General features: G+C 38.2%; 1 protein-coding gene across 13 annotated transcripts in view; it reads left to right on the top strand.

Moving 5' to 3' along the window:
* Positions 1 to 12,188, top strand: part of LPP (LIM domain containing preferred translocation partner in lipoma) — a 745,137-nt gene that overhangs the window by 694,208 nt on the left and 38,741 nt on the right. Inside the window, exon 10 of one of the 13 annotated variants that reach the window (XM_028492133.2) lies at positions 9,500 to 9,591. The exons of the other annotated variants lie outside the window; for them this stretch is intronic. Coding sequence (XP_028347934.1) covers positions 9,500 to 9,559 — 60 coding nt within the window. The 3' untranslated portion in view covers positions 9,560 to 9,591. Of the gene's footprint in view, positions 1 to 9,499; positions 9,592 to 12,188 lie in introns of those variants that run through there. 13 annotated transcript variants of the gene reach the window in all.

Below are 12,188 nucleotides of genomic sequence, written 5' to 3'. Positions count from 1 at the left end.
GTTTCTGCCTGCAGGAAGGTTCAAGAGAATCTGGGTAAAGCAATTAGCGTTGCTCTGTCTACAGGCAAAACTGGTTTGAACGTGTTTGTCTGTTCTTGAAGGGCTGTTGGAGTCTTGGCAGTTTACCTGATGAGAGATTTCACTCAGCAAAATGTCTTCACTTACAAATCCAGCCACTTTGCACTTTCAGCCAGCCCCAAACTCATTTATTTTCTCTAAGAGTCCTCCCTACAACTAACCACGTTGAAGTAAATTAATCCCCAAGAGCCCAAGAAATTATCAGGCTGTTTAATCTGTCCATTCAAGGATATTCCAGCAAAGCGCTGCTAATTCTTTTTGTACAGACTGTTTATGTATTGTGATTCTCCTCATTTGGAAAAGAAAAATATGTTTATACTTGTATTTTTCAGGGTCTGTTTGCTATCTATCTTTACATTGTATGGTTCACATTATTATTAAAAGTATCACTATTTTATTGTAGTGATATTTGTATTGTTTTGCCCACTTTAGGAAGAATAAAACCAAGATCTCATTATTAAAGCCAAAATCCTCCACAAACCCCTCCTTTTAAAAACTTAGATTAAAAAGTGTTCAGTCAGCCCAATATCTATATAGCCTTTTATATTTGGTCTCACAAAAATGTTTCCTACCTTTGGTCTGAATTTTACCTGCCTCTGTACACACCCTGTTCTCTTGTCAGCATAATAATACGTGTCGTGGTAGCAAGTGGCAGGAGCATATAGCAATGTGCTGTCAGTGCTACATGTGTGTTTTCACCCTTTATCAAACCTATATTGTTGTTTTTTCATTTTCATTTTCTGATTTTCTTTGTATGTTTTGGATTTTTGGCCTGAAGTCCGGTGCTAAGCTGAATGCTAGAGTGAAATATGCGAGCCTGGTTTCTTGGAGTTCCTCTGGCTGATGATCTCAGTTGTTCAGATGTCATGCTACCAGCCTTCCCCACCAAGGAAGTTACCTGCTCTCTCATCTTTGAGCCTAGAGAATTTTTAATCAACCTACCATAAATCCCACCATTGACATTTTAGGTTATCTCCTACTTCCTCAGTTCCCCCCACTAGGTGGTAAGCTCTTGCAATGCAGAAAACCTCTCTGTCCAGTTCATTATAACCCCAGTGCCTAGCACAAGACAATGCAGAAAGCTGATGTTCCATAACTGTTTATTTCAAAAGCGAATGACTGTTCATAGGTTACACTTTTCTCATGGACCAGTAATGCAATCCTAAATTTTGCCATAGCATGTGGGACCCCAGGTGAAAGGATTTGAATGATCAGTGGCAGTCCGTTTGGGAAGCGCCCAAATTACAGATGGGTTATGTTCTAGTAGTTCAGAGATGAATGAGTATTCCAATTCATAGATCTTGACAGAATTCACTACAGCGTTCCCTTTTCAGAGATGAAGCAACTCAACCCTGAGGGAGCACTTTGCCTCACTGAAAGTCCTGGGAAGAGTTTGTGGCAAAACTAATTCCTGCTTGGTTCTGTGTATTTTCCTTATGGTTTATTCTCATTTTATCACAGACGCTTATACCAATTAGTTGCATCCCTTAGCCCACAGGGAAACTCATTTAATCCAGCGTTAGATAAAATGATTATTCACGTGTCCTGACCCTACTAGAGAATAAGCTATAAGGCAAATGAGAAAGAGTTCCAGCAGCCATCAGTGGTGGCAGCAAGAAAGGACGTCTGCTACTGTGAGGAAAAGCTCCATCCACTGTGATGTCAGTGGAGTGTGTGTGGGCAGGGTGCCCATCCCTATCTAACAGGAGAGGAGTTTACAATAGGTAACAGTTCTTGATTCAAGGACGAGCCTCTGCACAGTCTTCATAGGCAAGGACAATAGTTTTTGTTGCAGGGAAACCATTATAATCGTCTCGCATGTGCATCTTGTTCCTGTGCATGTCTTTTTTTTTTTTTTTGCGTTACGCGGGCCTCTCACCGCTGCGGCCCCTCCCGTTGCGGAGCGCAGGCTCCACGGCATGTGGGATCCTCCCGGACCGGGGCACGAACCCGCGTCCCCTGCATCGGCAGGCGGGCCCCCAACCACTGCGCCACCAGGGAAGCCCCACCTGTGCATGTCTTTTCATTTTTGATAAAGAAAACAAGGGCTTTGTTACCTATCTTGTGAACACCTGTCTGCCAGGAGTTAGAACAAATGCTTTCCAGCAATTTTGCCTTTTATTTCAGATAAATTTCATATATTACTTCTGTCTAGAACTGTAGGGTCATGTTAGGTTTTTTGAAACTCCAGGAAATGTTTATTTTAATTTTCTTTAAAGAAGGGGGAGAATAAAGAAAAATGTATCAAAAGCTTCTACTGCCAAACTACCGTTTTGATTTCTCTTTGTGTGAGCTTTCGCTTCCCCACATCTTGAGCCTTCAACTCTTTGATGTTGTCCCTTTAAGCATAAAATAAAAGATTATTCTCTTTAGTCCCTAGCCTTGGAGGAGGGCAAACACAAAATGTTTCTGTGTGTTCATATTTCTATAGCAATTCTTGGTGCCGGTCTTAGGGCTTTCATACTTTCCCTAGACTTATGCGATAAGCATTTGGTGTTACATGACTTTTCAGTTTTGTCAACTTTCCAGACCTGTATGGGGTTCCTTTGTACTGTTTCTGTGTGAGCAATGTGACAAGGGTAGCATCCATGATCTGATTCCTCACTCTATCCCTGCAGGGCTTATAATTATGCTTTGCACACAATAGAGGCTCAATGCATGAACGAATGCATGGGTGAATTTTCAGTTTGATTCCAGGAGCTGTTTAATTTTGTTAGATGCACCACCTAGGTTTTCATAAGACATTTAATTGGTACATTTTTCTTATTGCTTTTTTTTTAATATTCATTATATGTTGGACATACTGTGTTTTACATTTACATAAATATATTTTATGTAAAATTCTGAATCTCTTTTTCACTTAACATTGTTTTCAAGATACATCCAAATAAATGTTTGTAAACCTAATATTTTTATTTTAATTGAAGCATAATACTCCATTGTACTAAAATTTACACCGTGATTCTCTTCCTTATGGACATTTTATTTTTTCCCAATTTTGTATTCCTACAAACAATGTTGCAATGAACATCCTTCAGATTCTTAGACTTTTGTTTTAAAGAACTATCCCTGGAAGTAGAATTGCTAGATGGGAGAATATGTGCATTTCAAAACTTTTAAAATATTATTAACTTGTCTTTGAATATGGAGTACCTATTTATAATCCTATTAGCTGTGTACAAGAGTTCCTGTTTTTCTATATCTTTACAGTAGTTCATATCATCAGAACTTTTGTGTCATTCTGGTGACTGGATATAAATTGGTATCTCATAGTGGTCTTAATTTAAATTTCACTGTTACTGAGGTTCTGTTTACTGGCCTTTCAGAATCCATCTTCAGTTAATTGCCTTTGTCAACTGTTTCAATGTTTCTGTTTGTTTTTTTGTCTATTTATTATCTTATAGTACTAATCCCTTCTTAGTGTTATACATTGCAATCATTTCTCCCAGTTTGTGCCTTTTTAAACACATTTTGTGGTTTCTTATACTAAGCATGAATGTTATTTTTAATTTTAATGTAGTTGATTTTATCAGTCTTTTTCTAATGTGACTTTCCATCCTAAGAAATCCTTCCCTGTACTAAAATGATCATATGAATTATCTTCCTTAATTTGTTAAACTGAGGAAATGTATTGAAAGATTTTCTGATGCCCAAAAGATCCTTGAGATAGTAAGGTAAATCCAACTTAGTCATGATGTACTTTTTAATAAATTGCTGGTTTCAATGTGGTAATATTTTGTTTAGAATTTGTGCACCTATTTTCATACCAGAGATTAATTCATTTATATTTTTCTTATACACTCCTTGTCCAGTTTTGTATCCAAGTCACACAAGCACAAAGTTGGCCATTTACCTCTTTGTGAATTCTCTTAAACAGTTTGTACAGCCTTGATATTATCCATTCATTAAGGTTTGGTATAACTATCCTATCCTTTTTTTTTTTTAACATCTTTATTGGAGTATAATTGCTTTACAATGGTGTGTTAGTTTCTGCTGCATCACAAAGTGAATCAGCTATACATATACATATATCCCCATATCCCCTCTTATTGCTTTTTAATACCAAAATGAATGGTTTGTGTTACTCTACTTTCAGCAGAGCTCAAATGAATAGAAATTAAAATATTTCCAATGACAGAGTTAATCTTTTCAATATCTTCCCACAAAATGGCATTCAGTCCATGAGACTCAGTTCCTGGGTTTCATGGCCAGCTTGGTTGCCTAACTTTGTGTTCATGTGTCCTAAATTCCTAAACTCTCACAGCTGCACAGGCTTTTAGAGATCCTGTCTACATCCATATCATTTACAGATGACGAAGCTGACATATTTGCATTCTTTATGGCTAGGGAATGAATTAAGAGTTTGCACTCTCCCTAATCAAGATAGTCTGTGTATATTCACAATATGTTTTTCAATACAAATGTAATATGACTCTGTTTTGTGACTGTTCCAAGACTGACTGTTTCTAGAGGTAGAGAAGAGCTAAGAAGTAATCTGGACTACCTGCTTCATTTCCAGCGATGCTATTCTCACTGTCAGGCAAGACCTCTGTCCTTTGTGTTCATAGCTCAATTGAGGTTGCTTTCGTTCGGGGGAAAAGAGAACAATAGTCATTTTCATAACCATCTGAGAAATTCATTCTGTTCTGCTGACCGAGTTCATATTTTCTGACAAATCTTGAAATTGCCCTTATTTCAAGTTTGATGGCCAGTGACTATTAAAGCCATGGTTTGTTTTTGCTATGCCTGCAGCCCTGCTTTCCATAATCTTTTCCACCTTAGAGGTCTTTCTAAATACTGTCATTACTTGGAGAAAAATTAACAAGTTAGGAAATAGGAAGGGATATTGCTCGAGTCAAAAAAAGGAGGCAGAATGGCCAGGAAATGAGGAGAGCCTTGCTTAGTTCTATAAAATCTTTGTCTGAATCCTTGCACGGTGTCCTTTTAGCCTTATGAGTTTAGGAACGTCAGGAACCCTGGAAACCTTGTCGCCCTATCTATCTAGCATGGGAAAGTGTGGAACAGTTTCGGACCAGGGATTAACCTATGCAAACTCATATTATTAAAAACCACTATCTCTAGTGGTTCCTATTCTGAATCTTCTTTGGTCAGGTAGCTTCTCATGAGTAACAATCTCAAATGGCAGCCAATATTTATTTAACATCTTATGACTTATACAGTACTTTATTATTTTATCATTCTATTATTGTTAATATTGCTTAATGTTATTCTAGTATTAAAATAAATGTTCTCTTTTACTTTAGTATTGTATTACTGAATAATAGAGTATATTAGAATGTTAATATAGATATATATTACATTAATTAGATATATTTAAATCTAGAATGTATTAAATAATAGAATGTAGTAGAATATTGGATGTATCGTGATCTACATTTTACAGGTGAAAAAAGAGAGAGACTATAGGAGAATAAAGGACTTTGTGACCCAAGTTTGCCTCTGAATAATGGGCGAGATTCGAACCCACATTTTGAAACTCCTAAACCCAGGTTCTTTCCTAAGGCTGTGGAGCTCCTGAACATCTGACATGATCAGAGTCAGAAAGGCTTGGTTTATCCAGCCCCTCACCCCTCTTTGTCTTGTTTTTCTCACAATATATTCTAGAAGGAATTTTGTTCCTTGAAAACATACAGCTTTAGGTTGGAAGCAGTTCCATTTCACACAAGTCGGTTTCATTCCCCATTTAAAAATGTGAAATGCAATTTCTTATAAGACTTTGGACGCTCAAGCTGGGGGATGGGAGTGACAATTTGCAGTGGTATCTCCCACACCTCTGTCTGCTCACAACTTGATAAGAATCGCCAAAGAGGAGGTCTTTTTTACCTAAAATTCTTAATGAGAGAGAACCCTGACTGCACCTACAAGTAGGGCAAGGCATTTGGGCTACACAAAGCCTCTTTAAACTCTGAAGCTAGTGGACAGTGTGGTGTATAAACAGGGAAAAGGTTTTACTGGTGCTTTTAATAGAGTCTTATCTAAATATCTAAAAGCTGTCTGCAAGTGTCAGCTGTTACCCTAGGTTAGATTTCAAGGCCCAGCTCCCTTATGAGGTCAACAAGGATAACTGATGTTTATTCTGTACTTAGAGCCCCCAAGGTTCCAGCAAACATTTTGCACATCACTTCTAGGACTAGCAGTAAATGCAGTAATCATTGTCAAGACGGGGCTCAGACATCTGCTAAAAGGGTTATTTAGTTGAGTCAACAGCAAGAGAAAGGGGGAGAAGCCATAGGAATGAATCAAACAGGCCCAAGTATAAAACCCAGCCTCACCACTTAACTGTTTATACAGCCAATCCAGGATAAGTACTTAACTTTTCTGAACTTTAGTTTTACTATCCACAAATAGTAAATTTATAAATGTCTGCTTTACAAGTAAAATGTGAGAAAAATGCACCCATCAAGTCAATTTAGGGTGCTGGATATTATTCCAATCCTAGTTCCTAGGAAATTAAAAAACATAAAGATTTATCATGAAACAGAAGTAGTTTCTTTTCCCCACCATATGTTTTCCTATTCCTTCATATTCGAAGAAACTCAAGATTCCCTTCCTTTTTCCAGCTGTTGGTGGAGGCAGGGAATGATATGTTCGGATCTTTGTTGCACCCCTTATCTATTTGGGAACCAGTATCTGGGAATTCAAGGGATAGTTGAGTGTGCAACTGTGTGTTAGGCTGTGTTTTACCTGCACACAACCATGTCTTCCTCTCAGACCTAGAGGACCAGATGTTGAAATTGGGAAAGGAGGCCATACAGCTGTTCCCCAAGCTAAGGGAAGATGTTATGCTAACCCTTGTAACAGAGAATCTCTGCATTTGGAGAAGCTGGATTTTACTTTCACTATGTCCCACGAAGGGACATTATTATCTTTGTTTTACAGATGAGGAAACTATGGTGAAGTTACTTGCCCATGATATGAAATCACATGAGCCAGTAATAGCATCTTGGCTTGTTCCAGAATCCAATAACGTTCTTTTCCACCTCCATCCTTGTTTCTGGCTCCCTCAGGCCCGAGGAGCAAGCTCGGACTCAGTTTGTACTAAAGGTGGAGTCTGATGTGGCAGCATCCAGACCCCGTGGGAAAATGGTGCTGTCTTTGGGACTTGCTTCCTTCTCAGGTCCCAATGCACAGGGTTACTGTGGGCTGTGGGGTCTTCAGATCACCCCTGACCTATCAGGAGAATTAGGAGAGCACCAGGGCTGGGGTTATACCATAGGTTCTTCATGAGGACCAGCCTAGCGATAAAGTGTGCTTGTGAGACACAATCTTTGTGGATTCTTTTTGTCATGGAAGACACATTAGAAAAGCAATCTCTATAACTTGTACCTGTATGCATTTAGTATTCTCAGTGACAGTGCTTTATAAAGCTGAATGTCTGAAGGCAGGCTAACTTTCAGGCATCTCTCAAGGTCATGAGCTAGTGTGGTACAGTGAAAAATGCTTATCCTGAAAACTTAGAAAACTAACTTCTAGTCCTGCCTCTTCTGGTAAAGTCACCTCCCCTTTCTGAATCTGTTCCCAGTTGTATGTTTGAACCAGATGATTTCAAGCATCCCTTCCTTCTCTGAAAGTGTTCTTTAACTTTTCTATGTTGATTGAAAGAGCTACAGATCTCATTATGAAAAAAAGGTTAAGTTATGAATAGGAGCTATTTAAGGCAGCAGAGAAATAGAGCATCTCTTTCTAATGATGTCCATCCTTAGAAAAAGCACAATTTTAGTTTCTTTCTTTGCACTCTGAGAGTAAGACCCCTGCCTAGTTAGGACATTCATTATGTTAAATGGGCTATAAAGTTAATGTTTTTCCTATTTTTATTTATTTATTTATTTATATTTTAATATATTAGTATATTTTAGCATTTATTTATAATATCACTTCATATTATTACTTGCTTTCTTCATGCTTTTTTTCTTATTTTTAAAAAAGGCATAATTTACATGCAATAAAATACTCAGATCATGAGTGTTTCAGTTAGGGGCCTCTAAACTATTGATGAGATTTGACAATTGTATACATCACCCCAGAAAGTTCCCTTGTGAATCTCTCCAACCAATATCCACCCGCCACCCTCAGAGGCAACTACTTTCCAACTTCTGTCACCATAAATTATTTGTCTTTTTAAAAAATTCAGATAGATAGAATCACACCATATTTGTTTTTGTGTCTGGCTTCTTCATTCAACACGCAGGTTTTGAGATTCATCCATTCATACATGTTGTTGTATCATCAGTCTGTTCCTTTTTGTTATTGAGCAGTATTCCATTGTATGAACGTACTCCCAATTCCTTTATCCATTCTCCTCTTTTTTGATTTGGTCATGAATTTATATAAGTGGGAAACATGGGGATATAAATATAAGTAAGTATTGAATCTTTGGGTCAAATCCATCTTTTGTTCAGGCCCAGGGGGCCTCAGGTGTTTGTCACCTGAAACCAATCTGAATCATTAGGCATATACCTTTGCTTCTCGTAGTAGCCATTTATTACATCATTGTTTCCACTAGTGTCTTGTGGAATTGGGAAGACATTGGCCTGAGAGTCAAGAGACTTGTGTTCAGACAGCAGCTCTGCCCCCGCTCAGCAGTATAACTGGCCACTTCATCACCAAGCCTCAGTTTCTCCATCAGTAAAATGGTCTTTTTAGACTGGATAACCCTTCAGCTCTTTCATCTCAGAGATCCCATGGTTCTTTGCAAATCCTTCCTCTGGGCTCTATACATCACATCCTTTTCGGTCAGTCCTAGGATGTCACTCTTTTACATCTCTGTGGTGAAGTATCCAAAGCATCAGATTATTTGACAAATATCTCTGGTCCTTATTCCTCTTCCACACCCCACATGTTCCTTTTCTAGACTTGGAGCATAGAGAAGAAATGTTGTCTGGAACTTGCTGCAAGAAAGATTTCCCTAAAAAGTGTTGGGTCTTAAATTTTCACCTATTTGTCATGTTCTTAAATACTATTAATTTGCAAAGTTAATCAGCAATATCATACTTTATTGTATTTTATATCATACTTCAAAACTACATTGTGGATTTGTACTTTGTCTCCCTTCCATGTTGAACCATTGTCTTTGGTGGTGGATTCTAAACTATTGACTTAAGTTTTTTCCTCCTGTTTGTAGTAATAGTTGTGTCATCTGAGTTTAGGCACCAGAGAGTCAAGTGCTGGCCTACCTATATTTCAGCTAGTCCTGGGCTAATATTATTCACTTGACACTGTCTGTTTTACTTTAGAACTCAACTTATTAATACCTCCTCTCCTTCTCTTCCCAATTCATAGAAAAAAAAGAGGGAGGGGGGTCTTTGAAACACAACCATTCTCCCTACGGGAAATGTTTTCTATGAATTTTTTATTTTAAAGGCAACTTTGCTTCACTTTAAGAAATTGTATCTCTCCTTAGAATGAAATTAACTGGAGGGAGATGAACAGTGAAGAAGGATATTATTCCAGCTTCTTTTAAGTCAAAATAATTATTTTGGATACCAAGGGAGTTTAGAGGTTAGTATACTTACTCATATACAGCGGAAAATTCAAAATTCCATCTCTAAGCAAAAATGGATTTGGGAAGTATCTATCATATTTATTATCCATCTCCTTGGGTATATTCTTTGTAATATATTGGACAAGAAAGAGCATGGACTTGCAGAGTTAGAAAGGCTAATTTTTTTTTTATCTTGGCCCAGCTATGTTCCAGTTGAATAACTTTGGATAATCACTTAACCTCTTTAAGCCTTGATATTTTTATCTGTAAATTGGGAATAGTAGTCTCTATTTTTCAAGGTTGTTTTGAGGTTCTTAGATAATACATATAAAATTCATAGCACATAAGGCATGATCCCAATAAAGGTGGTAATGCAATTACTTTGGAGTTGTCATTTCTGCTACTCCTCATTCTAACATCAAAATTAAAGCCCAAAGTTTTAATCTCTAACTTTGGAACTTCCAAAATGAAGTGTAAATTTCGTGTGCACACTCACAGAGTCTGAGATCTTTTATCATTGCCTTGTAGCTTACCAAATTGTGATTAGATCCAGAAAATCATATCTTAAAGGCCTCATACACACTCTTTTCCAGTGGAGGACCAGGTGGAGCATAATCAGAATGTTTACTAAGTGACCACACTCTGTGTGCATTGCAGAGATAAGACCTCTGTATGGGTAGGTGTCTCCTGATGGTGTAGTCGAGGCTAAGGCAGCCCCAAAATCTGGAAACCATCCTCCTGTCACTAGAAAGTGTGGGGGAGGATGGTAAAAAGCTTAAGAGAGATTAAGAAATTCAATGGGCTTGAGGAAGGATTAGTGAATTACAAAAAAGATCCACACCATAAAGTAAATTTTCACATGCAAGAGATGCATTATTTGTCTAGAATTTTGAAATGGTCCTCTCTTCAGGTAACTGTTTGGAGTGCTTGTGATTTGTTCTCCTTGATGGAACATGAGTGGGTGTAGAAGCATATCTAAGCAGATCTTGGAGCCAGCTTCTTTCATAAATTTCCTCCTGTGTATATACCGTGTATCCCTGACAAGAAGAACACTGTTAACGGAGACAGTGTGCTCTGGAACTCAGAGAACTGACATGGGAATCGGGAGCTCTTACGTCTGCTGTTTCTGTCAAACACTGACTCTGACCTCGGAGCAAGTTGATTCAAACACAGGGTGAAGAAGATCATGTCTGCAATGGGCTGAGAGCTCATGGGAGAAAGATGCTACATGGCTACAAAGTGTTTACTATTGTGCTTGCCTCAGATAAGGAAAATGGGTACCGTTGCTGCCCAAACTTCCAGGCTATTCCTTTTGTCTTTTAAACCTAACTTTTCTCTATGAATTCTAGTCTTTACTAAACCAGAGGAGGATTCACACTGTTAACCTCAACAAAATCAACTTAAAGGCTTTTTCGCATTTGAGCTTTTATTGAGTCATACATTAGCAAAAGCACTCTTATTGCATCCCTATTGTTTTGTACCAGACACTGTGCTGGGGATGCAAAAGATGGGTAAAACTTGGTCCCTTCTCAAGAAGCTCAAAATAGGATGGGAGAGATCAACGTTCACAAAAGCAGAACGCAGTTCAAAAATGCCACAACAGTACACCTGCAGAAGTTTTATGGATGAAGAAAGAGGTATCAGCCAATTCTGCCTGAGAGGGACTAACTCGGGTAAGGCACCAGAGAAGAGAGCACATATGACTGGAGTCTGATGTTGTCCAGGCTGAGATGAAGTGGGAAGAGTCATATGAAGAGAGGCCTCAAGGGGGAAAGTGTAGGACATGTTCAGGGTAAGGCGAGCATCTGATTTGGCTGGACTGTAGGTTACATAAGAGGAGTGGCTGAGTGTCCAGCCACTTATCCTTTAACCTAAAAGTGAACACCTCCTTAAATTTTGCTCCCTGAATGCCTCACTTGCTTTACCTTAACCCTGGCCCTGATAGGCAGATTTTGAAAATAAACAAATAAGTATTTATGATCACAAATCATAAAATGTTATTCTCCATCCCATGAGAGTCTATAGGCCTTGATTACAGTTAATCATTTATGATTAATAATCTTGTCTAATTCTTATGTATGTCTCCACCCTGGGGTGATACAAACTCTAGATTGAGACCTGTGGGTATTATTAAAGCCTCAAGTCTTGTCTCGTGAGTTTCCAGGTGGGGCTGAGCTGAGTGGACTATCATTAGAATATCCAGCGATAGGCAATTGCTTGATAACTGTTTATACTGGCATTCTGCACTGGGGTGGATTCCTTTCTTCCAGTAGCTTCCACTGATACTGACATAGCCCTCTTATGGATTTTGAAGGGCCAATCACTAGCAGGTCAGGTGTCAAGCTGCTGGAGGTAAGAATTTTTTTTAGAACATTAGGACTTTCTTTCCATTAAGAGCTTTATGAAGTATAATTGATATACAAAGAACTGCACATATTTAATGTATAATTTGATGTTTGGACAATGCAAATACCCATGACATCATCACCACAATCAAGATAATAGATATATCCAACAACATCCAGAGTTTCCTTGTGTCCCTTTTGTTTTGCTTTGCTTTTGTTTTGTTTCTCCTGGTAAGAACATTTAACATGTGATCTGACCTCCT

Source organism: Physeter macrocephalus, chromosome 1 (genome assembly GCF_002837175.3).
Source record: "Physeter macrocephalus isolate SW-GA chromosome 1, ASM283717v5, whole genome shotgun sequence".
Classification (NCBI taxonomy): domain Eukaryota; kingdom Metazoa; phylum Chordata; class Mammalia; order Artiodactyla; family Physeteridae; genus Physeter; species Physeter macrocephalus.
Note: the sequence above shows the minus strand (reverse complement) of the source record. Positions and strands in the feature narration are given on the sequence as shown.